Genomic DNA, 27,088 nt, shown 5'->3' on the forward strand with positions numbered 1-27,088 from the left:
TGCACTTAATAAGCCTGAGTTTTTTTGTTGTTTTTTTTTTTTAGCAGTCTATCTACCCATAGGTTCTGTCCTGCCTACACACCAGGAGTTGTAGAAAGAACCTTCAAATGAATATTAATGTTCTTAGATCCTCTAGAAACATAATTCCCAAGTGAGGCAACTGATAAAAAACCAACCAAACAAAAAAACCCCCAAACTTTATCTATTGGTATCAATATCCTGGGGAATTGTAGTACTAGTGATATAGGTCAAGTCAAATTTTGGTTACAAAATCTTCCACATAGATCTCTTCTTGTCTGACCTATAGCATATCAATCATAACACAGAAATTCTGTGTCAGAAATGTTGCCGCTAACAGAGCATAACAATAAAGACAATGGCATTCTGTTTGTTTAGTCCTCTGGTAACCATGGAGGAAGAGGTACAGTAGGTCAGTATAATTCCCTTTTGCTGTTATGCCCTAATTATTTCCCCACACTGTGCACCCCATTGAGATAGATGGGGTAATTTAATCTCTTCAAATGTTTTCTGTCACTCCACCTTTCTCATACTTTTCAATTGTTTGAACTTTCCTGATATTGCATTCAGAATTGTTGGCTACATAAGGTTTCCAGTAATCATGTATTTACCTAACAGGTTCGTAGGAATCTGGGACTGATTTTTTGTACTCTTGGAATTTGAGAATATTTTCATGTTTGTGGGCTGATTGCAGAAGGACGTAATGATATAAGCAGGGCCACCACGAACTGTAGACTTGACAGCATGTGATAATTAATTAGGGTGTAAGGTAAAGGTTTTCCTAAGTCAGCTAACATGTTAAGAGCTTAGTTCAATTAGTCATTTGTTATACGTTATGTGCTTCTAACTGTGTGTTCTGTGGAGTTAAAAGAATGTCACTGTTCTTAAAGAGGTTTTGGGAAGATAAGACCATCCATATAAGCATGAAATAGAACATATTATCATTGCAAAAGGACTTTGTGTCCATTCTGTTCAGTGGCAAAATCAGACTGTACATAAGGTAATTAATAAAGCATTTAGCTAGTGACTATATCTTTGTAAATCATGGCAAAAGGAAGGTCTGTCACAGCCACAGGACAAAAAAAATAAGTAAACATAGGCAATCAAATTTCTTTGGGTAAAGCTGACGTAATTTAAGTACTCTTGGTCTAAGGGTGGGGTGGATTTAGGGCTCAGTTCCCTAAAGGAAATAAATAGGATTTACATGGATAGGCAGTTAATGATTGAATCCACCAAAGATCACATGCCAAGATCTGTTGTTTTCTAACAACTGTTGCTGCAGTGTTAGCAGGTCAATGGTTTTTATGATAAAATAGTAATATATACATCATGGCATATATCAAAAGTGTTACCATCAGAACACGATGAAGACAAATGAATTTTCTAATAGAATGCCATAAGTTCCTGATATTATATAAGAAATGTGTTATAAATACAAGATTGATTCCTCAGTGATTTCAGTATAACTACTGCCAGTAGAGATGTAAAGTTTTCAGAGACTATTCATTTGGAAACAGTTTTTGGGCAAGCTTTTGAAACCGAACATTAAATCAATAACTTTTTAGTACCCGGTTTGTACAAAGCATTAAGCTAGATATAATCTAATGATTTAAGATGTTGCTGAAAAATGGCAAAGTTAAAAAATTGTTTTTGGGGACAAATGATGTGCTCCTTTGGGGTGCTAGCTAAATTTCTTTTTCCTTAGCATTCCAAAATGATTTGCGCTGATGTTTTGATGTGGCAAGTCATTTAGCACCACTTGGATTCAGATGCTGCAACTTTAAAATGAAGCCATTAGACAAGGTGGTCTCTAAGGTTTTTAACAGGTGTAGATATAGTGATCTAGGGTTTCTTCCTTGTGGGGTACTTCCTTCATCAGCAGATATTGTAAAGTCATCATATCTCTTCAGTCTGTTTTTCTTTTCCATGTTTTCCCATAAATCTGCCAAAGAGGATCTATCAGTTTGTTCTAGTGTTGGAGAGGAAAGGCTTATTATACTAGTAACTGTAATTCCTACTCATATGGAGAACCCAAGTTACCAAAGTACTAGCTTAATGGAACAATTTAGGAAGATTTTGTGGTTAAAATCTTCAGCATCAATTTTCGTCATGTTTTAGTTTTTCTTTCATTCTTTGAGGGAGTTATTAATGTCCCTATCTGCTAATTAATAATGTATTGCTTTCTGACTTAAACTTATGCTGAAATCCCTACTTCTTTTCTTAAATGCCTTGTTTCTCCAAACAGATAAGTGATTGGAATAGTGACTCCACATCTCTCTACCCTCCCCCTCCCCCGGCCAGTGTTAGTGGGGTCTAACACTCAGTCAGGTGGTAGTATTTATGGTTTCAGTTATGTTTAACACTAAAAAGCTGTTTCTGCGTTGGCTAGGTATGATGAGAGGAATGTTTCTGTTTTCTTTAACCAGAATAGCTTTGACTGAGTTAGTGTTCACTGGGTTCTTGAGATCTCTCAGCGGGCTCTTGGTAAGGGAGGATGATGAAGAAATTATAACGAGTATGGTATTTAATACGGTTTAATTTAATGAGCATTTATTAAATGCCTACTATGAGCCCAAGTGCATGGGGGTACAAAGAGGGGAAGAGGAAACGTTCCTGCCCTCAAGCTTACATTCTATAGGGAGAAACAATATCTGTCAATACCATCTGTGTCTATAGATAGCACAAAAGGAACGCCAAACAAATACAGACTTCTACCCTAGGCCATCCCATTCCGTCCCACGCCGCCTCGATCCACCCTTACGGCTTACCTAGGTGTCCCGACAGAGATAAGCACTTGGTCCGTCTTCCCGCCTCCCTCCTCCCTCCTCCCTCCCCCCTCCTCCCTCCTCCCTCCCCCCTCCTCCCTCCTCCCTCCTCCTCTTCCCCACTACCCCGTCTCCCGTAGAGCTCGCGTATACGCATGCGTCGGGCCGTCTGCGCATGCCCAGTTGTCTGGCGGCGCTCTAGAGGTCTTCCCAACTCCGCTCTCTCCAGGCTTCCCTGGCCCCGCCTGTGCCCTGGCTTCGGCTGCTCCCTTCACCTCCGCTGTCGCCGCCTCCGAGAGGCTGGAAAAATGAGCTGAGCCTCAGTCGCCGACGTTTCCAGCGCTGACTACAGGTGCTTCTGGTCAGACTAGAGCCCCCCTCCCCGGCGTCCCTTCCCTTCGCTCGGGCCGTCGCCGCCGTGGACCTGGGGGGCCGCGGGCTCCGGAGACGGCGAAGAGGGGCCTGGAAGGCGGGGCGGGCGGGAGGAGGCAGTTTGTGTACGGTTGCCTTGGAGACGGAGGGCCGGCCTGGCGGCTGCAGCTGCGGGCGGGAGGGCTGCGTGCTGCCTGCCGCTGGCCGGGCCTGGGCGCCCCTGAACCGCGGAGCGCGGGCCTGGGGGGCCCCCCTAGGTTGTGGTCGGTGTAAAGCGCCGAGCCGCTTGAGCAAAACCTGCCGCCCTGGTGTGCTGGGGACGACCCCAGGGGCTTCTTGATCGCATCTTTGCTTCTCTCTACATGGAGGCTGTCTGGGGCTCGTTAGACGGGGCTGGAGTCCCCGGGGGTCTTCTCCCCTCTTCCCCTGCCTCTCTCCCCCTTCTCAGAGAACACAGACAAGAAACACCCGGGGAGACTGAGGCGAGAGGGACATGGGCCTGGAGTGATGCGTTGGCCTCGCCTCTAGTCCTAGGCAGAGGAGGCGGAGGAAACAGTAGCAGAAGTAGGGAAAGATTGTAACCAGCTCTCCCCCACCTGCTTTTATAAGGCTCTTTAGTAACAGACGAAGAAATCAGGATGTTAGCATGTGGTATTGTAATTCATCAAAAGGCGATACTGCTGTTACAAGTGATTCGTCATAACTCACTGTTGTGGCGTGGTTTAAGATTTGCAAAGCACTTTACATGTAGCATCTCGTTTGTTCCTCCTGTCAACATTTTGGGGGATTTGCTGTTCCTATGGTTTGCGTTTTAAAGGTGAAGACACTGAAGCCTAGGGAGTGTAAGTGATTTGTCCAGTTGGAGTACATCTCTCATCCTTACTGATGTAGACTTTTAAAAATAAAAATATATAAAATGTGTAAAAGCTAGTCAGACAAAGTTTGTCCTGTTTGCTTTTCAAATCTTCCCTCCCACCTTTCCTGCCCCATCTGATCAGCTACTTTTTTTTATTAAACTACATTAGGTCGGGTCCATTCTCTAATAGAGCATTACTGATGGTCCCCATAATACTTGATAAAAATTCTCTTGCTGCATGAAAACACAAAGTTAAAATCATATGAAACAGATCCATTAAAACCATTCTGAACAAAATAGCAACATTTTCCCTAACTTTTCTATTTCTTTAAGGAAAGGTGATAAGGTGATATTTTTTTCATATACATCAGCAATTTTAATAACTAATGCTTTTTTACTTTTTATGTGGATAATTGATTTGTACTCCTTAAAAATGTAAAGTTGCTTACTGTCATTATAGCTTTTAGGCACTTATTTCAAATAGAAATAAAGAATATGGTACCTTACTAGCCCTTAAATTGAAAGGTAAAATAATTTCATTAAATAGAAGGGAATTTCATAGACTCAGGCCTTCTGTGGAACTGTTCAGCTTCTTTATTGCTAAAAGCATAAATTTGTAGAACAGCATTAGCAAGAGTGCTTTGCTCTGAACATCTATGTTTAGAATTAAGAGAAACAAATTTTTAAGTAGTTGGAACCTGAGTTATATAAGATTATAAATTAACACTTTGAATTTCTTCCAGACACCAATAGGGAATATTTTGCTATTATGACTAATGTTACCCAGCATATAGCATTTGCTGCATTTGGCAGGAGAGTTTTTGGAAGGTTTAAAATTTCAGTCATTATGTCATCTTATATTAGAGATGTACTTTCCAGGAAATGTGCAAGGTCTTAGAGAACAGTTTGAATGTTTTTTTTTTAAGGTTTGGTATAAGGCCAAAAAAGCAGTGTACCTTGAACAAAAACAAATCTATCATGTGCCTCAGCTTATATCCCAAAGGTTCACTACTGTCTTGTTTGTGTGTCACTATTAATGTATATGCCCCACCTGACCTATGTATAATCTGTGCAAATTCATGTTCTAAAGCAATTCCAGTGCACCATACCTGGCACATAGTAGGTTCTTAATTAATGTTTATTGAATTGAATTTGAAGTTATAAGATCCCAGTTCAAATCTTATCCCTGATGTTTAGTACTCATGTGACCTTGGGCAGGTTAAATTTATCTTTGAGCCTTATTAGTTTCTTCATTTTTAAAATGAAAGTGTCACTGAAAGTCCCTGTAGCTCTAAGTCTTTGAACCTATTCTCTCCTTAAAAATTGGACTGGCTGTGTGATTATTGTTCAGTTCTTGTACAACTGCTAGTAGATCAAGTGGATGAGGTGGCTAGATTTCAACAAGGCATTTAACAAAACCTCTGATGCTATCCTTCTGCCCAAGATGGAAATATGTGGCCAGATGGAAGTACAATTAGGATGGATCCAAACTGAATGAATCCAAAGAGTTGTTGATGGATTGATGTTATCTTGGAGTAAAGGGCTTGGAGTAAATCTCTAGCTGAGTTTCTCAGGGAAAGAGTTTCTTCTTGGGCCTTGGGAATTCAACAGTTTTTATCAAAGACTTGGAAGAAGGAGGAGTACATGGCATGCATTTCAAATTTGTAAGTGACACTTAATAGTTGAATGATGGATTTAGTGTCTAGAAAGAACCAGACATGTTAGAACAGTTGGCAGTGATATTTATTAGAGGTATATGGTGCAATTGGCTGAAAAGATCTAACTTTGCTTAAACAACTTAGCTTGGCAAATGCAAGACCAATCAACCAACAAGCATTTATTGCTTTGTAAGGTACAGAGACTTTGTAAGGTACAGAAAGACAGAAAAGAATCAATCCTTGCTCCACTAGAAACAATCCTTATTAAAGGATTCAAGAATCCCTTCATGTCCAAGTGTTCCTTTCTTCCAAAGTTGCTGTCTTCCCCTCAAATCAATCTACCTTGTATCTTTTTTTAAAAAAAATATTAGATGTGTTGGATAGGGAGCTAACCTCAGACCCAGAAAGACCAGGGTTTAAGATCTACCTCTGGCTATTTTACCCAGGACCAGTCACTTGACCTCTTATTGCCCTAGATAACTTTCCTCTCTCTTTTTAAAAACTTATTTATTGGAGTGGGGGGGAGCCAAGATGGTGGAGTCAAAGCAAGGATGTGCCTGAGCTCTCACCCACACCCCTCCAAGTACTTGTAAAAAATGACTCTAAAATTGTAGAGCAGTAGAACCCACAAAAAGACAGAGTGAAACAAATTTCCAGCCTAAGACAACCTGGAAGGTTGATGGGAAAGGTTTGTTGCACCAGGCTGAGAGAGAAATGCAGTCCTGCAGAGGCTTCACCAGCACAGACTGGACCTCAGCAACCAGGAGCAGGTCTGGGGAACTGAATCACTGGCAGCTATGGCAATTTGCAGACTGATCAACCTATAAACACCAAAGACAACCTAGAAGTACAGCAAGAAAGGTCTGTTGGACATGGGTGAGAGAGGAGTGCCATCTAGCCCTGGCCCCAACAAACCAAGAACTGGCCTTGGGAGAGACTGAATCAGCAGTGGCGGTGGCAGTAGTGGCTGCTTTGGCTGCTTCTTCCGGTGCTCTCAGCCCACAGATGGTAAAGGGATCGAACAGCTGGTCAGAAGGAGATTACAGGGGTCTCTCTGCTGGCACTTGAGGTAGGACTCTGTTGCTTTGCCCATATTTGAATCTGGTGTGAGGAGGAGCCCTGGCATAGCAGAACTTGTGCAGCAGCAGAGAGGGAGCTGTCCTCACAGTTCCCAGGACAGAAAAGAGTGCTTGTGGTCACTCAAAGACCAGAGCACAGGCCAGGAGAGAAGTAAATACTACCTTGGAAGAACTGAAAACTTACAGGTCCCTAAAAGTATCTCTGAAAACAGCTGTACAAAACTCCTGAAACTTGGAATAGTACACTTTCCACACTGGAAGCAGAATATTACCTTAACAAAGAATTAAAAAGTCAAGTAATTGACTGGGAAAATGAACGAACAATGGAAAAAAAACTCAGACTGATTTTGGTAACAAGGAAGAGCAAAATATATACTCAGAATAAGATAACAAAGTCAAAGCTCCTACATCCAAAACCTCCAAGAAAAATATAAATTGGTCTCATGTCATGGAAAAACTCAAAAAGGATTTGGAAAATCAAGAAAGAGAAGTAGAGGAAAAATTGAGAAGAGAAATGAGAGTGATGCAAGAAAAACAAGCCAACAGCTTGGTAAAGGAGACCCCCTAAAATACTAAGAAAATAACACCTTAAAAATAGACTAGACCAAATGGCAAAAGAGGTCCAAAAAGCCAATGAGGAGAAGAATGCCTTAAAAAAGCAGAAGGGAGGACAGATTTGGGGAGGTGGTAATCATAAGCAAATGCTTGTGAAGAGGGACAGGTGAAAGGAGAGAAAAGAATAAATGGAGGGGAGGGTGGAATAGGATGGAGGGAAATATAGTTAGTCTTTCACAATATGGCTGTTATGGAAGTGTTTGCCTAACTATACATATATAACCTATATTGAATTGCTTGCCTTCTCAGTGTTGATGGGTGGGGAGGGTGGAAGGGAGAGAATTTCTTGAACAGAATTGCTAAGTCTTTCACAGCTGATTATTGTTGCAGTACAGCTGTTACTGTGTGCAATGTTCTGGTTCTGCTCACTTTGCATCAGTTCACATAAGTCTTTCCAGGTTCTTCTGAAAACATCCCCCTCATCATTTCTTATAGCGTAATAGATAACTCTCTTAAGATTATTAAGTTTTGGAGAAGATGCTGACCTTCATTGATAGAGGTAATTACATATTCTGCATGTACTTCCTGTATATGCTATCTCCCTGATAGAATATAAACTCTTTAAGGGCATGGACTGTTTAAATTTTTTATTTTGTATTTCTATAACAAAGCAAAATACCTGGCATGTGGTAGGTGCTTACTGAATGTTTGTTAATTGAATGATTAACATAAGATTATAGAAATATATACAAAATAGATTCAAGGTAATTTGGTAGGGTAGGGAAGAGGTATTAGGAGCTGGTGTGACTTAACCCCAATTGCCTCATCCTGGGTCATTTTCCATCATCCTGATGAATATCTGGTCACTGGATTCAGATGGCTCTGGAGGAGAAGTGAGGCTGGTGACCTGCACAGCCCTCCCTCACTCAAAAAACAAAGTCAAGTACAAGTCATGTCATTATTTCTCTGATGGCATGGTCGTCTTCAGTAATGAAGGACGAACACACACTGAGATGTGTCTCATGGATGTCTTGTCTGTCTCCAAAATACTCATCTTTTCCATATGAAAAGAACATTTTGATTGTATTTTTCATATGATTCTTTTTCCATCTGACATGCAAATTAGAAAATGGGACCTGATGGGAATTAAAAACCATATGTTCTGGATGTTTTAGGCAACACATATTTGGAATCATATTGTAGAAAGTCCTTCTTTGCTTCCGTAGAGCACTATCCATTGATATCTGCTCCCTAAGGGAATATAGTAATATACTCATGCATGCACACACACATACCTCATGAACCATTCATTTTTGTTTACAAGTGTTTTCCTTAAGATTAAAAAAAAAAAACAAACACCAATTAGCTTATGTGGTTTTAGTAAAAGAGAGTGGGAAGAGATGAGGGGACAGGACACCAGACTGGGTAGAGGGGCTATGCAGCACTCTTAGGGAAAACATCCAGAATTCCCCTGGAGCCAACTCTGCCCCCAGCCAGTCTCATTTGAGGCAGAGACCTAAGCTGGTGAACTATGAGTTGCCCAGTGTGGGAGGAGACTAAGATGCTTTGAGATCCAGTGCCAAGGACAACCACCATCAGAAAGGAGAGAGTGTCAGAAAATGAACATAGGGAAAAAGAAGAGGACAAAACAGACTGAAATGACCAAAGATCACAGGCTGAAGAAAACTCGGACCTTGAGCGTAAGCAGATAAATCAACAAGGAAAACATCAGCAGCAAAAATAACTTCTCAAGTTGTGTGCATATATTTTAGTTTGGAGGTTAATTTTTTCAATGAGCAAACAGTTTTTCTATATTTTATAAATTAATGGTTAATTTTAAAGCTTAAAAGATTTAATTTTTAAAGTATATAGCAAACTTGCCTATGGCATCTTACCTATGCAGTGATAAAAAAGTAGAAGTATATTAAGACTCTGCATGGTCATGACCTGATATATTAAGCATTATTCTTTAGGAGCTCTTGCCAAAGAGCTGTCTATTGAAAATCATAGCAGATTAGAATTGAAAGGAATCATAGAAATTGTCTAGGACAACCCCTTTATTTTATAGATGAGTTTTCAGTGGTCTTCTAACAGTATTTATAATTGCCTGTTGAAATTTGATACACATTTCCTGGAACAGACTTCTAGAGCTAAATATGATTTATAACAATTTAGTTTAAGCATATTATAGACAGTTTATTCAGCTGGACCTTGCTCTTAAGTTTGTTGGAAAAAATCCATATTTTGGGAAAAATTTCTATCCCTTTTGTTTATATTAGTCACTGTTCTTATAATTTGCAGTACAGGTAGGATATAGGTAATGAGGTGGAAAGAAAATGTTGGTTAACTCTTTAGCAGGACTCAGATTGCCTTGAAGGTTGGAAGAGCCTTTATAGTTTTGGAAACCAGCGTTCATTAAAATAAACAAATGAATGACAAATAAAAAATGAATAAATGGTAAAAATGAAGAGGGAAGATAAAATATTTTCTTTCTTATGTAGCTTATTATACTGTAATTTCTACTTTTATTTCCTTAAGACAAGTTACTGTCATATCTGAATTATCTACATCCAGTGGACGTAGTAGAGTTATGGAGGGATGGAGAAAAATAGTTGATATAAAATAATGGATTACCTACAGATTAAGCTAGACATTTATTCTTCACTGTTCTTATTTTAAGTTGTATTACTTAAATCCTAACATATCTTATCTTATGGAAGGGGGGCCAAGGGTTTCTGCTATGCTTGTTATGCAAATAGTGTGGGGATGTGGGACAGTTCATTCTTTTCTACTTTTGTAATGGTAACATTTGAGGATATAGATAGTTATAGTTTTGGTTTTTAAAAGTAATAAGTATTCATTTGAAAAATGATGTCTTCCTTGAAATGTTTGTCATGATTTTAAATATTCATTAACATTTAGCATTTGAAAGTGTAGTATAGCAAAATGTAATATAGATTATTTAAGCATTCACTGTGAATTCTTTAATTGTATGTTACTAACAAACAATTGATGTGCTGCTATCTATCTGCAGTGTGTGGTGTGCTTCCCGAAGGGTACTTTGCCTCAAAAAAGAAAGATGCATTCTTCACATGATAAAAAGTTAGAAAAACTGGACCCATTTTATAGACGTTCATTATCCAAGCAGAAGACCAGTGCAGAGATCATCAATGAAGCACGAAATGCATTAAGGACAGTTAGAACTGAAAGACCATTTACACCACGTGAAGATCAAAGAAAACTTTTTGGACCTGCATCTTCCAGAACAGCAGATAACAGACCGCCTTCTTCTTTTAGGTACCTGACGTTTTTGTTTGTGTGTAGTTTTAAAAGTTCATGAAACCAAGTGACCTTTTTCCTATTCTATTTAAGGGTAGGTGTTTATGAATTTGACTACTGCTGGCAAATTCCTTACCATCTCTTAGTAATCCTTTGTGACTAGGAAAGTCGTGTGCTTTAAAACTGATAGTAGTGGTTTATAAGTCATATTTATAGAGAATGGCACAAAATAATTTTTATACTACGGATATATCATTTCTTTAATCAATGTGCTTTGTCTCCCCTGAAAATTATGAAAAGGAGTTCATCAATAAATGTTCTTAATTGAATGTTCCAAATTTTAATTTTTATGCTATAGAGGCCCTTTACCTTACCTGAAAATTGTGAAAAGGAGTTTATTATTAAATGTTCTTAATTTTTCTATTTTAAAATTACCTTTATCCCTAAAATTTAAAATCCTAAGTACACATTTTTTATAATGTTTACAAGAAGTTAGCCTTTATTAGCTGAAAGTAAAACATATCCTAGAAATAAGATAGTTAAGTATGCAGAAGCTAATATATTTTCAATGTTTCTTATGCTAGCCTTCATGCTTCCAGCTTTGAATCATCTGATTCAAGACCAATTTCTGGTACACGTCTCAGTCCACTAGAGCTTGTGAGTATCTTTTATTATAGTGTGTATATAGCATTAACATGAAATACTGAGTAATTCTCTCTGTGTTAAGAGGACTGGTAAAGAGGTAGACATGACCTAATTATAATTTTATTTATATAGGTTACATTGCATTAATTCCAATAGGACATTCAGGCAGTGACAAGACAGTTCCATAATAATGTTCTTATAATGTGATAGATAGTAAAGAAAAAAATTTGAAAAAAAAGTTGTCTGTAATTATCTAGGTTCATCATAACAGTAACCCTGCAAGGAAGATTAGAGTTGTGAAAATATCAACTTATGAGAATACTAAGAAGCTAAGAGATTAAATATAAGCAGACATGTAATAAATATAGGCAAGTTTTTGGTAATGAATCGTAAGAATTCCCTAACCCTCAGGGTCACATTGGCTTTGGACCAGCTACAGCATAAGAGTCTTAACTAAGGTGAACTTAATGAATATGCTTTGCTCTAGACTGTGTAGGCCAGGGGAGATCTAATTGTAGCAATCACTCAGTCGATAATCACTGTTTAAGCCACTACTAAATGCCAAGCATTGACAAAGAATGGAACAATCCTGTACTCTCAAGGACCTTACTTTATGACGAAGATCTAAGAGTGTAGGCTGGATATGTATCTTTGGAAGCCACCTGCATAGAGATGATAATTAAACCCCTAGGAATCAAAGAGGTCACCTAGTGATAAAGTGTAAAGAGAGAAGAGAACTGGGCTTAGAACAGATCCTTGGGGAATGCTCACAGGGAGTATGACGGGGATAGATAATGAACCAGCAAAGCACACTAAGAAGGTGTGTGCTTACAGGGAGGAGAAGGAGGAGAGAGAGCAGTATCAGGAAAATCCATAGAGGATATAATATTCTGGAGGAAATGGTGGTGGTCAGCAGAGTTAACGTGCAGCAGAGAGGTGTAGGAGGGTGACTGCTAAGAAAAGAATGTTGGTTTTATCAATTAAGAGATCATTGGGTGGATGAAGGAGGTGTGTGTGTGTGTGAGTGTGTGTGTGTGTGTGTGTGTGTCTGTGTGTGTGTATGTCTGTGTGTATGTCTGTGTGTGTGTGTGTGAGAAAGAATGAATGAGTACTTTCTGTTGACTGCTTGAGTGATGGGGTCGGAAGCCAGATTGCAAAAGCAGAAGATAAATGAGAGGGAGTGCAGAAAATAAAGGTAAGACAACTTTTTCAGGGTTTTTGGCTGAGAAATGGAGGACAGATATAGGATAGTGGTTTAATCTTTGGTAGGACCAGATGTGTAGATGAGACTTTCGAAGATTGAGGAACTGGGAGCTTAGAGTTTTTGAGCTACCATTAACATGAGTGATGAATGAGAGGAAGATGGTGAGTCTGGTGCTGAACTCTTTGAATAAGGAAACGGGCTTGGAGATAGCAGCCAAAATGACCTATAGAAGGGTAAGAAGTTTTAGTAGAGTGAACTTCAAAGGAACTTTGAATGATATATTACAGTGAGTTCTGTAAATATCCTGGGTTTTTCCCCCCTAAAATGACAGATCTCATTTGTGGTAGGTCACAACATTTTGGGGATCCAAGCAAAAGTTTCCTCCTTTTTCCCTGCCTTTCTTCCATCACCACACTGTCCAAAAAATACTTTACCTTAATATCTGAAATTTTTTAGATTTTTTTTTTAAGGTAGCAATGGTAATAAAATATGAAAAGTAACATAGAGTAATGCAATTGAGGGCCAGCTTTGGGTTCAGAAAGATAGGGATTCAAGGCCTGTCTCTTATATATACTAACTTAGAGCAAGTCATTTAATCTCTTTATGTCTCAGGTGACTCGTTTTAAGAGTGTAGATTACACAGAGTTTCAGATTTGGCATTGGCTGGAGGCAGTTTCCACACTGGGAGTTCCACACTAATGAAATTATAGGTGTGGACAGTATGTGTAGAGATATGAGTGTATGCATGTGGTGTTAATCTTAGTTTGTATGCATGTTTTTCTTTTTCTCCAAATTGTGATGTCCTCACTTCCATATTGCTTTGTATTCTTCTCATTTATCATTATTTCCAGTTCTTGGGCATTTAGATTTGTTTCCATTTTTTCAATTACAAATAAAGTTGTTGTTCAGTTGTTTCAGTTGTGTCTGACTCTTCATGACCCCATTTGGGGTTCTCTTGGCAAAGATACCTAACTGGTTTGCTATTTCCTTCTCCAGCTCATTTGACATATGAGAAAACTGAGGCAAACCAGGGTTAAATAACTTGCCCAGGTTTGCACAGCTATTAAGTGCCTGAGGCCAGATTTGAACTCAAGAAGAGTCTTCTTGACTTCAGACCCTGCACTCCATACATTGCATCACCTAGTTGCAATGTATAGTGGTTATGTTATTTTTTGTACAGCTAGGTCCCTTTTCCTTTTAATAACATTTTTAGGTTATAGAATGATCACTGGTGCAAAGGTATAATAAATGTTGCTACTCTCATTGTTATTACCATTGATGTTTCAACAACTTATGGCCCTCCGTAGTCCCATTGGAAATGTGACAGAATACTTGTTGCCCACAGTCTTACAAACATTGTAATTTAACTACTTTAGTTTTATTTGTAAATTTGATTGATGAAAAGTGGCATTTTAAGGTCATTTTAATTAGAATTCTTCTGAGTATTAGAGAATTTGAACAACTTTTCATACAACTGTTAAACAATTTTCATTTTCTTTTTGAAAAATATCTGCCTATGTTCTTTAGCTTTTTTCCCATTAGAGAATGGGATCTTATATTCGATCTGTGTAGAGTCTGAGTGTCAAATTTCTGATCAGATTTATAGAAAGTCATAGAAAATTCATAGAATTCATAGAAATGCAGTGTTGGAATCAGGAAGACCTGAATTCAAGTTTTGGCATATACTGCTTAAACTCTCAGTGCTCTGGGCTAGCACTTATTAAACTGTGGGTGGAGATCCCATATGGGGTCATGAGAAATTTGGTAACAGTAAAAGGTTTCTGAATTTGCAGCGACCAAAAGTTAATTAAAAATCAAATGTGTAATGAATCTGAAGTGCTTATGTGTGCTGCATCATCTGCAGCCTTGGTTCTGAACACAAAGCATGTATACTTTGCACTGCTCACACGTTCACGCTCTCAGGTCACTCAAAGCCAAGGACTGCTGCTGAAAAGAGAAGCAAAACAGGGGTAGGGAGTGGAAGAAGTTTAAGAAGCCCTGCTCTGGGTAGGTGTCTAAGAAAGTTGTTGATTTGTATTTTTAGGAGTTTCCATGCTGTGAGTTGCTTACTGTATAGACCAAAAATAATTACCATAAAAAATAAACCCAGTAAATATGCTATATTCTTTGCCTTTTTTACACAGTTGTGTTACGAAGATATGTGACTGCCAATTGCATAACAAATCGGGACCAGGCCACTTCAGCTGGCACTGGACCCTGAGTACAGGAGGAGATAGATTTTTATGCATTAAAAGCAAACAATTAACAGGATATAAACCAGGATACAAGATTAGGTAATCTGATTTCTAATTGGGGGAAAGATTAGGGACTTTCAGAATTGGGGAGGGGATGAGGGAGTTTTGGGAATTGGGAGGTGGGGAGACCCAGCAACTGGACTTTCCCAGAGGTGAAACAGGATGTCACTCAATTCCCACAATTCGCAAGTAGGGGGAATTTACAGAAAAATGAAACTTAAGTCTCAAAATGGAGTCAGTTTTACAAGATGGAGTTGGTTTGGTTCACACCGTTTTCTCAGTAGGGAGACTGTAGTCATTGATCCTAAACTGCTCTCAGACACAGAAATCCCTTAAGTAAAATACACTAAAACTCTCCCAGTGATGCCATTATGACCTTAAATCTTGAAACATGACAATCTCAGAAGGAATCAGAGTTGGGAGTGGACCTAAAGCTCAGTGGAAACGTGGTTGTAAGTAGTTTGCAACAAGTTGCTACTGATGACCAGAATGCAAAAAAGTGGCATAAGGAGGATCATATGGTGAAAAATCAGAAAAGGAGGTGAGCGGGTCATATCATGGAAGGGAAAGATTATGGACAAGGAGCCTGAGGCTAACAGCTCTACATGATGCTTCTAGCACATTGATTGAATAAAATGTTTATGGAGGATTCCTGGGAGGACACACACAGAAATGACATAGTAAGAGAAAGCTTGGATGCATCTTGATCTGTCCTCTTGAAAGGCATAATTATTATACTTATTGATTAGATCCCAGGTCCCTCAAAGTATAAATATTTAATTACATTTATTGCACATATTTTCCATCTGTTCCTTTTTATCTTGTGGGTACTGCCCTTTGTTGAACAAATCATGTTTTTGTACAATTGGTTTTCTTTCTGTCAGTTTTTCCTGATTTTGTATGTAATATAGAGACATGCAGATGACATCTACGGGTCCATTTTTATTCTGATACAAAGCTAAGATCACATTTTTTATTGAGTCTGCTGGACTTTCTCACTACCATCTCTATTGTTTTCCCTGTTAAATGCAAGTTCCTTTTGAGGGTAGGGACTGTTTTCTCTTTTGACTTTGTGTCCCTGACATCTAGCATAGTTCTTGGCATGGTGGATAGAGGAAGGAAGGAGACAAGCATTTATTAAATGCCTACTGTGAGCTAGGCACTGTGCTAGATCCTTTCCAAATAGCATCTCATTTAATCCTTACAACAACCCTTGGAGGCAGGTGCTATTATCCTCATTTTACAGTGGAGGAGATTTAAGCAGGGAGAGGTAAAGTGATTTGCCCAACCAGGGTCACACTGGTAGGAGGCAGGATTTGAACTTGGGTCTAACAGACTCCTTTGCTTCAGTCTCTAAGAATGAGACACCCCCTTTTTTTTTTTTAACCAATTTAGTGCCCTCTAGTTATCCCTTTGATACCTCATCCTCTCATCTCTTCTAGGAATTTTTCCCTTTGATAATTCCCTCTTCTCTAACTTACAGTCTCTCCTTATCTCTTGATTCCCTACCTAGTACCTATAAATATATCCAAGATTATCCTTATCCTTTCCAAAGTAATCACTTGAACCTTCCATCCTTTCAAGCTGTTAAGGTTATCTCAGTAAACAAGCATTTTTTAAGTACTTACTAAGTTCCAGGTGCTTTGCTAAATATTGGAGATATAAAGGCAAAAACAGTTCTACCTTCCAGGAGTCCATGTTCTAATGAGGAAGCCAAAATGTCCATAACTAGGTATATTCATGATTATGTATATATCTATTTGGGGAGGGAAGGAGGGAGAGAAGATCTCAGATGGGAAGGCGCAGGGAACGAATGAGAAAGACCTTTTGCAGAAAGTGGGATTTGAGCTAAGTCTTGAAAATTTAGTAAGTGAGAAAGTACATTTCAGGCTTTGAGAATAGGCAGTGCACAGGCAAAGACATTGGGAGATGGAGTATCGTATTTGAGGAACAGTAAATGGACCAATGCAGTGGTATTGTAGGGGATATGGAGTAAAGTATAGGAAGACCAGAAAGGTAGGAGGGAACCAGATTGTGAAGACTTTATATTTGATGTTGAAGATAATAGGGAGTGACTGGAGTTTGTGGAGGTAGAGGATGACTGGGCAGACCTGCACTTGGGAAAAAAAAATTCTCTTTGGTAGTTGAATAGAAAATGACTTGAAGTAGGGAGACCAGATAGAGGGCTGTTGGTGGTAGTTCACGTGAGAGGTGGTGAGAGCCTGTGCTAAAATGGTTACTCTGTGAGTGGAGAGAGAAGGGGAAATGTACAAGAGATGATGTAAAGGCAGATGTGACTCCCCCTTTGAGAACCCTGGGTTCCTGGGAAGATGGCATTAACAGAGTAATGGCCAAACTTCTGCAAAAAGCAATAGTATGTGGAGAGTGACAGTAAAATTTTTTAAAAAAGAAACTCATCTATACTCAAATATATGCTTCACCTTCAGTTTTCCCTCTCTTACCTGCCTTTAAATCTGGCTTGTGACTCTACTACTTGATGGAAATAGTTTTTTTCCAAGGCTACTAAGGCTCTCTAAATTGCTCAATCTAATGGAATTTTCTGAATCCTCATCTTCTTTGATTTTTTGGCTTTTTGACATTGCCCAAAAACCCCTCCCCTTGCCCACACCCCATTCCTAAATATATTCTCCCCCTGGAGAACTGTCCACTGCTCCTTCGTAGCCTTCTTTATTGAGTCATCTTCCATGTCCCATCACCTACGTGTGGGTGTACTCCAGTGATCTATTCCAAGCTCTCTTTTCTCTCTTTCTAATATCTTGGTAATTTTATTAGTTTTTGTGGTTTCAGTTATCATCTCTGCATAGATTACTTCTAAATCTATGTATTCAGTCCTTGCCTCTTTCCTTAGCTCTAGTTTCACATATATCTTCACTTGGATGTTCTATGGGAATATCAAATTCATCATGTCCAAACCAGAATTTATTCTCTTCCCCTCTAAGTCCACCCTTCTTCTTAACTTCCCTATTTTCCCTCTGTAGATCTTCTTTTTTGTATATTTGGTCAGGTTCGGATACTTTTCTCCATTTCTTAAGTGCTGTTTCTATTTATTCACAAAAACACATTCAAAATTGGAGTGGTAAAGGCCAAATGCATTGGCTCTACTGTTATTGTTAATGAGGAGAGATCATTATAGAGGTGTTGGCAGAAATGACAGATCATGATTTTAGGGAGATTGATGGTGGAAGTACATTTTCTTCCTCTTAGTAAGAGATTATGGTAGAAAGCATGGGTGTGGAATGTTGTGTATGGTATAAAATGTGCCTTTCCTGGTATCCCCAGTGTTTTGCACAGTACCTGGTGGCTTAATAAACACTTATTGACTAATTGACTGATTTTTCCATCTAAGGAATCAGGTAAGGGGCTGCCACTGCCAAGTCCTTAATCCCACTCCCTCACCATTGATTTTTGATCTCTTTTCTCTCATATCTTCATTCTCTTTCTACCTTTTTGACTCTGCTACCTCAGGTCTTCTTTGTCAGAGAAAAACCTTCACTTGACCCTGCTTTCTATTAAGGTTATTTTCCTATGTCTTAATCCAGTCACTAGCAAAAGCCTAGAAATAGATATTTTTTTTACATTCGACTCTACTTCCTCACCACCCACTCACTTCCTAAAATCCATTTCTCAAAGGTCATCAATGATTTCTAGTTGCTAAATGGCTTTTTTTTTCAGTTCTCATCCTCTCTGACCTTTCTGTACCTTTTTACAGTGTTAACCACCCTTTCTTTCAATATACTTTCTTCTGGTACACTAGACTGCCTTTTCCTGATTCTCTTTCTGCCAGCCTCCTTCTGTGTCTCTTCTCCTTTGCTGTATCATTATTCATCTCTAACCACCTTGACACAGATGTCCTCCATATTCTGTCCTGAGCCCTGTTTGTTTAGCCATAACAGTAATAACAGTGTCAAAAGCAGTAATAACTAATGTCTGTATGACACGTTAAGGTTTGCAGAGTGTTTATATAGACATACATATCTTATTTGATCCTCAGCGACCCTGGGAGGTAGGGGCTGTTATTATCCCTATTTTACATATAAGGAAACCAAGGCTGAAGTAGAATAAATAACTTGCTCAAGATCACACAGCTAGTAAGTGTCAAGAGCAGAATTTGAACTCGGTTCTCCACTTTGTCCTATTATCATCTTAAACTCAACATGCCAAAATAGAACTGATTGTTTTCTTCTCCTAAACCAGGGGTGGGGAACCTGCAGCCTCGTGGCCACATGTGACCCTCTAGCTTTTCAAGTTTGGCCCTTTGACTGAGTCCAAAATTCACAAAACAAATCCTTTTATTAATGGAATTATTTCGGTGGTAATATATTTATTTTTATATTACATATATATATACACATACATACATATGCACACTTATTTATTTATTAAGGAGATTTGTTCTGTGAAGCCTGGATTCAGTCAAAAGGACACACAAAGACCTAGAGGGCCACATGTGGCCTTGAGGCCATAGATTCCCTACCCCTGCCCTAAACCAACCTTCCTGAAAACTAGCCTGTGATCTTTCTTTCTTGTCACCTGAGTTTATAACCTAATAGTAATACTTGACTTTTCCCTTTCCCTCAATTCCCATCCAGTTAGCTTCCAAGTCTTAATAATTCTATCTCTAACATCATATATTCCATTATTTCCAGCCATATAGTGTAAGCTTTCATCACCTTTCACCTAGACCTTTGTAAATGCCTTCTAGTTTGCCTTTCCTTGCTAATTTGCTTCCTCCCTCTGATTATCCTTCACGCAACTGCTGAAGTAATCGTCCTAAGGCATAGATCTGGTCATGACATAACTGTGCTAAAAAACCCTTAATTTTCTTTCCCCCTTGCTCTCCATTCATTGTTTATAGGATAAGTTATACACTCTTCAGCTTGATTTTAAAGCCATCTGTAATAATGATAATAATATTACTTACCATAGAACATTTACAAAGTGCCAGCCACTGTGGCAAGTAAAACTCTTTACAAATACTATCTTCTTTGACCCTTACAGCAACCCTGGAAGGTGGTAGGTACTATTGTTATCCCCATTTTACAGTTGAGGAAACTGAGGCAGACTTGCCCATGGTTAACTAAACTAGGAAGTTTGTGAGGCCAAATTTTACACAGGTCTGTAACCACCAGACCACCTACCTGCTCCTATAATGTGGTTACCACTTACCTTTTCAGCCGATTTTACATTACTTCCTTTTCTTCCCTAAAGATTCCAGCCAAATTTGTGTACTAGAAGTTCCTCATAGTCAAAAATCCATCTTCTGTTTCCATGGATTTTGTATGTAGAAGCTGAGCCTTTGCTTAGCTCTTTCTCCCTCTTGGAATTCTGTTTTACTTACCTGAGTACATGTTGTATCTCCTGGTAAGATAAAAGCTTCCTGAGGGAAGGGACTGTTTTACTTTTCATATAGAAGAAGGCACTTGGTAAATTAAATTGAAACAGACTCCATCAACTCCTTTATTTGCTTTTCTGAGGTGAACCTGTGAGTCATATTTTTATTTAGCCATAATTTTTTAAATATGTTCCATCTTCATTTATAGTGAGAATGAAAAAATGGTTGTATTCTAGTTCTTTCAGTAGTATCAACTGGGCTTCTTGTGTGTGGTTTATTAAAACTGTTTGCCTTTGCTGTTAGTTTATATCTAGAAGCAACAAAAAGAAGTTAGTCTCCACAACTCCAGAGTTACATATAGAGATCAACTGTAACAAAAAAAATCCGTGTCATTGAACTCAACTTGATATTAATCCACAAATAGCAAATGATGGCTGTCTCAGAAAACAAGAATTGGGGCAGATATATAGGAAAAAATTGCTTAAATCCCACTTACTACTATGCTCATGCAACTCTGCATCCTCCTTCAGACACTAGGTCCTAGCTGCTATTTCTTCTGCTAGAGTATCTGGGTTGTTTTTGTTTTAAAAAAAAAAATGCTCTCACCCTTACTTGGCTTATAATTTGGCTCACTGAATTTTCCTTGTCAATTATGGTTATGCTTTCCTAATGAGCCACTGGAGAAACCAGGTTGAAATCGAGGGGAAAAGACTCCTTTCTCATAGTGCAAATTCAAAGATTAATTATATGGTAGGGGACAAGTTGGTACTGCAGAATTTCTGCTGGTTAGGAGAATAATTACAAATTGAACTGTGTGTCTGTTTTATTCCTATCCTTCTCTTTAAAATAAAAAATAAGTCCAGTACATGTGGCAGACATAAGTTTAAAAACAAACAAACAAACATAGAATGTGTGATAGAGTGTAAGCTTCTTCTAGGTAAGAGCTAAGATTAAACAAAGAACTTTTAGTATCTCCAGTGCCTAGCACATGGCCTAGTTCTCTGGAAGGTAATTAATAAGTGCCTGCTGACTTCATAGCATACTCTCTAAAGCCATAATACCTTGAAGAAAGATAATGATGCAGCAGAAAAGGGGGTGTGGTACTAGTATAGTTTTACCTGGTACTTCACTGAAGCTACTGCCAATACCTAGGCTGCTGGTGGACAGCTGACAAGCTGCTAATGGACATCCTAGTCTCCCAGTCGACAAGCCGGGCTAGACCAGTTATAGTGTTAACTTCACTCAGCAAAAGCGATCCATCACTTAAATTGACATGATCCAGAAACTTTAGCTAACATTGCTTCTCTTGTATGATTGTCAGTACTTTTATTCTCAAGTGAAAATATTAGAAGATTGAAAGTAGATTGTAATTAAACCATTTTACTTTTGATCTATGGAATTTCTGACACATATTGGCTATTTTTTCGTGGGCATGTCACACCTCACCTCTCTGTTTCCCCATCAAGTCATTAAGAATACAGGTGAAAAGGTGCGGATCAGCATGGATGGGAGGTGGGGAGTTTCTAGACCTGGAATTCCCTATATATGTGAAATTGCTAGCTCCTAAAATTTACAGCTCTTAAATAATAGAAGTTACAAATAAATTACCAAAACAGTTTTAAAACAGTGCTTAAAAAATTCTTATATTTTAAGTGACTACATTATATAAGTATGTTTAACTTTGGACCCTGCCTTTGACAAAAATGGAAGCTTTTTGTTGGTATTTAAATTAACCAGGGTTGACATCACCCTCTCTCACCTTTCTTTTCCTTTTTTATCTTTGTTTGCAACATCCTTCTGTAATATTGAGTAATTTTAGCCAGTAGAATATTGTAGTTATTTTTCTCCTTATGAAATGTGTTTAGATAATAGCAAGTTAACCTCAGTTAAAGGAATATCTTGTTCTAAGTACTTAGCTCTTCAGCATCAGTGCATCTTTTGTACTTTTCCAAAGGCTATTATGAAATATCTGTTTTGTTCTATGAATTCTTTATAGTTTTTTAAACTTTAAAATATGTATCTTATGTTTTTTTTTAGATTAGCATCTTTAGATTTGCCAGAAAATAAATTCAGATTCTGGACTTGTGGCCAGTGTTTTTCAATTTTATGTTTATATTGCAACTTTTTTGGTCATTTAGTGAGAGCCTGGTTGACTCTTTTTAAAAAGTAGCGTCTTCTTTCTGTCAATCAGGAATTTTTTTCTGTATAGTTACAGTAGAATGGTTTTGAAATTTCATGATAATTTGCCAAGGTGACTTGAATTTTAAGGTCTTTCTTCTTGAAGTTCTATGGATTCATTCTATTTCTCATGTTTTATTTGTTCTTAATAATTGCAGGAAATTTCTTTGATCAGTTTGTCAAAATCTAGCAATCAGAATGTTTTGTCTTTTGTTTTTTTCTAAGACCCCAATAATTGGAAGGTTATGTCTCCATGGCTTAGCCAATAAATCCATAATTTTCAGTTGCATTGTTTTGGAATCTCTTTCTAGTAATTTTTCTGTTTTTTTTTTGACTTTCATTATATTGTCTACCATTTTATATTTACTTATTTTAGACTTGTCCTTACTTTCATTCATTATTATTTTCAGGTTTTCTTTTACACTCTTAGGTTTTGGAGACTTTTATTATTTAGATCCTGAGATTTTTAAAAATCTCATTCAGTCTTGAATTTAGTTCCTCTTTTATAAAAATATATATGTATAAATATATATAATATATACATATTTTATATTTATTTATGTATGTGTGTATATATGTAGATACACAAACATATTTTCCAGCTGGGTTGAATTTCTCTTTTAATTCTACTTATGATTTTCTTTCCCATTTGGATTCTTATTAAATTCTTTTGAATGTTACTTACCTATTTGTGTCTCTCTTGAAATTTCTTGTATTGTTTCTCTTTTAAGTATGCATTCTTTCCTCATTATTTTCCCTTTGCTTTTTCTCACTTTTTAATATATTTTAAAAATTAGATCCTTGATCACCTTTAGTTTTCCTGTTGTTGAGGGGGGGTTTTCATTTACTTGTGTGGATTTTATAATTTTCTTTCTTTTTGATCCCTCTATTGTTATTTTTTGAGGGAAAAATGGTCCCCTTGCAGCCTTTTTATTCTGACATCCTTCCCAAACTGGGGTGACCCATTTCTGACTGAAGAATTAGCAGATCACCCAAGCCCTTTCTCTTTTCTATGGGTGTTACTCTTTCGAGGCCCTATACTCTGAAGTATATACCTCATTTCTCAAGGGATAGCTCATATAGTGATGAACTTCTTGAACTTCTAGGCCTTCTGTAGGACTGGAAATGTGATGAGGTGATGGGCTGCTTTGCTGATCATGGTCTGGGACTAGACAATGATCTGGAAAGTTAGGTGCGTTGTAAACGTGGTAACTTTTCAGACTGGGCAGTGGAGCACTGTGCTTCTAAACTGCTCCTTCCCTGAGCCCACCTCCTTTATACTTTTATATCCCCTCCATTAACACTGTTCCTGGGGATCTTTTCCTGGTCCCTCACCAACCCAAAATGTGTGATGTGCTCCGGAGATAGTTATGCTTGTTTTCATTTTATAATGACAACAAATAATATTTGTTGGTGATGTTTGTTTTAAGTGGGTGTTATTATGCAAATAGGGTAGCTGCATCCCTACTTTTAGACTGGGAAAACCAACCAAAAGAGCCTGATCGTTATATGAATAAATGTGGCATCTTATCTAGTGTCTCAGTTTGTTTTTGTCTAAACTGAATTCTACTTATTCCTCTTGTGCTCACAGAACCTAATTATATTAAACTGTGGGCACTTTTCAAGGTGAAAAAATATTTTAAATATTAGGGTATAGAGAATGGGAGCATCTGGGAATTAAAAAGGAAATATTTTCTGCTTGTAATTAAAATATTGGCACCCTACTCTTTAGCCCACAGAGTTACTTAACCTTTTTTAAAGTAAATTACTTTTATTTTAATTGTTATTGAAATGAATTAATATCTCCATGGCAGTGCATTATATACCGAGAGCACCAAAGCCGCACGTTACACATGGAGCAAATCATAATAATGAGAATGCAGAGAATGGCAGGATTTCAAGGTTTTATGTTTAGGAGAAAATGCTTTGATTTCTGACCTCCATGAGGTTGCTTATGTCTTATTAATGTCAAATAGTTTTACAAAATTCATAAATTCATGAATGATTATGATCCCTTTTTAATGGGAAATATTGATTTTCTTTTTCAAATTATTGTCAGTTACATTAAATTAGAGAGAGGATCATTGCCTTATAGTATAGTTGCCCATCTAAGGCTTCTTAGTCTTGAGTAATGCACATTTGCCATTATCTAGTGTTAGGATAAATGCATTTGGTTTTGTGTGTGTGTGTCCTTCGTTGCCAAAGAAGACCGTGCCATCAGAGAAATGAAGACATGACTTGCACTTGACTTTGTTTTGAGTGGAGTGAGTGCAGGTCACCAGCCTCACTTCTCCTCCAGAGCCATCTGAATCCAGTGACCAGATATTCATCAGGATGACTGGAGATGACCCAGGATGAGGCAATTGGGGTTAAGTGACTTACCCAAGGTCACACAGCTAGTAAGTGTCAAGTGTCTGAGGTAACATTTGAACTCAGGTCCTCCTGACTCCTGCACTGGTGCTCTATCCACTGCACCACCTAACTGCCCCATTATCATCTCTGTGTAGTTGACTCTCAGATCCATATAGGGAAAGAGATTGAATCTATGATGTCACTGGTGTAGGGAGTGTCATTCAAAAGATCTACTGTGAAATGCTGCACCTTTTTTTAGGTTGTTCCATGAAAATAATCCTTTAGTCTAGAAGGGAAGTCTGCCTTTCTAAAGCTTGATTACTTTATTTGACATTATTAGCTAGGATTTAGTAAAAATGTAAGCTCCTAGGAATGGAAGGGAAAAATGTTACTATGTATGTACTATGTACTGAACACTTACTAAGAGCAGGGAATACAAACCAAATCAGTTATAATCCTTGTCAGGGAGCTCACATTCTTAATGAGGGAAAGAACAGATAAAGGAGGCTCTTATGTTCATGATCATCAGTTCATGACAGATGGAAAGGCCACGGACTATCTTGATTTTCTTTCTGTGCCCTCGTTTACTCCAGGCTTTGCATGTAGCAGGTGCTTAATACTTACTGACTGATAAAACACAAGAGAAATAAGTTTTTTAAGTTAAACATTTAATATGCTTTTTCTTTTCTTGCTTTGCCTGAGTTCTAAAATAAAGTTGACTTCCATAAGAAAAATAAATACTGAATCTGTTAGCCAAATTTGGGGGAAACTGCTAATAAAATCAGTCTTGTGCTTTAAAGACAGAGGATTTTATAGGACCATTGTGATATTTATTATGATGTCTTAAATAGATCCTTTCCCTGGGAGAATTCAAAATAAATGCATTTTCCTGCATACTTAAAATTGCCTTTAGAGATAAATAAATGGCTTCTTTTTCTTTGTTATGAAGTGCTTGGGACAGTTCCTGGCACATAGTAGGCACTTCACAAATACTCATTGATTGATTATTAAACTACTAAACTAAGGTTGAAAGAGTGTCAGTCATTTGCCAACAGGGGTCTCAGAATAATACAGTGGTAAGGATAGTTAAGATAAGTTCCTACTGGGCTTCTCACAGTTTTAACAATTTTCTAGCTAGATCATACTGCTCTAGTATACATGCTTATTCAAAGTTAACTCCTGAGACCTTATCTTGACGTTCAGAAGTGACTCAACTGCCCTGTTTTTAGAGAGTTATAAGAAGCATCATGGATTTGTAGAAAGAGTATTGGATTTGGAGCCCGAGGATGTGGGTTAGAATTCTGACTCTGGCACCAGTGTGATATTGGGCAAAGCCTTTCACTAAGTTTCCTTATCTCTAAAATGATGGGATTGGGCTAGATGATCTCTTACGTTCTTTCCAGCTCTAAATCTTTGATCTTATTAAGGTTATATGTAGTAAAAGTCTTCATTCAGTACATCGTGTGTGTGTGTGCGCGTGTGCGCGTGCGTGCACGCATGTACACACGCGCATGTTAAAATGTGTTTTTGTAGTTAATAAATAAATGCATCTTCAAAAAGTGACGATTTTATTCAGTACTATTATTTCATAGAAATTCAGTCTCCTTTTTTGTTGTTAAGTATGTAGAAAAAAATTGTAGAAAATTAGCTATTTGCATTGCAAGTCTACTCTCTACCATTAGAATATTTTAAACTTTTTACTTGGTGAAAGTCACACTAGTAGGCACTGGGAATATAAAGATAAGACCAGCAAAATAAAATCCCTCCCAAGAGGTGGAAATGAGGAGGGGTGGAGTCACATATAGGGGAAGAACCTATTAAAGACAGTGAAGGCAGAGGTGGAATGTCAAGTCTGAAAACTACAAGTTGATCAGAACAAAGATAGTATGGAAGGGAGTAACTTGAAATAATTCTTAAAGGGTAGGTTAGAGCAGTTGTGGAACTGGACTATACCATCGACATTGTTCATATAGCAATTTAAAGTTTATAAAATGTCTTACTTATGATAAGGCGCTGAAGTAAAAAGAGGATCAGAGTCAGCAAAGGACTTGCTCAAAGTTACACAGCTTGTAAGTGACACCTGACAATTCATTATTCTTTCTGTTCTGTCACAGAGAAGACTGAGATGTTAGCTAATTGAACCACTTCTTCCAATCTAACAAGCATTTATTAAGCACCCACTGTATGTATAAGGATTACTACTAATGCCTCCATGACATTACATCTGTGATATATAGAGTATTAATATTGTCTTCATAATTATATATTGAAGCTATTTTCCTTAGGTTTTTTTTAACCAGTTACTTCAGGGTCTAAGTCACATTTTTGTGTACATTACCTCACATTTTAAGGAGTTAAAATAATAGGATTGATTTTTTTAAAAACAAACTATTCCATAAATATATCCAAATGAGTCTTGACCCCATCAAAGTAGACATTTGGGGCATATTTGTGGGGTGAGGGGAAAAGGCTATACACTTAATAGAATAATGTTTTTGTTTTTCTAAAATTTTAAAAAT

General features: G+C 37.8%; 1 protein-coding gene across 4 annotated transcripts in view; it reads left to right on the top strand.

Annotated features, from left to right (window-relative positions):
- Window positions 1-397: 397 nt before the first annotated feature.
- The window catches only part of ARMC2 (armadillo repeat containing 2), a 168,955-nt gene continuing 142,264 nt past the window's right edge, over window positions 398-27,088 (top strand). For 3 of the 4 annotated variants that reach the window (XM_072643003.1, XM_072643005.1, XM_072643006.1), the window contains exons 1-3: window positions 2,893-3,135; window positions 10,338-10,600; window positions 11,167-11,239. In XM_072643003.1, coding sequence (XP_072499104.1) covers window positions 10,383-10,600; window positions 11,167-11,239 — 291 coding nt within the window. In that variant the 5' untranslated portion in view covers window positions 2,893-3,135; window positions 10,338-10,382. Of the gene's footprint in view, window positions 431-2,892; window positions 3,136-10,337; window positions 10,601-11,166; window positions 11,240-27,088 lie in introns of those variants that run through there. The other variant, XM_072643004.1, reaches the window with a different exon arrangement.

This window comes from Notamacropus eugenii, chromosome 2, assembly GCF_028372415.1.
Source record: "Notamacropus eugenii isolate mMacEug1 chromosome 2, mMacEug1.pri_v2, whole genome shotgun sequence".
Classification (NCBI taxonomy): Eukaryota; Metazoa; Chordata; class Mammalia; order Diprotodontia; family Macropodidae; genus Notamacropus; species Notamacropus eugenii.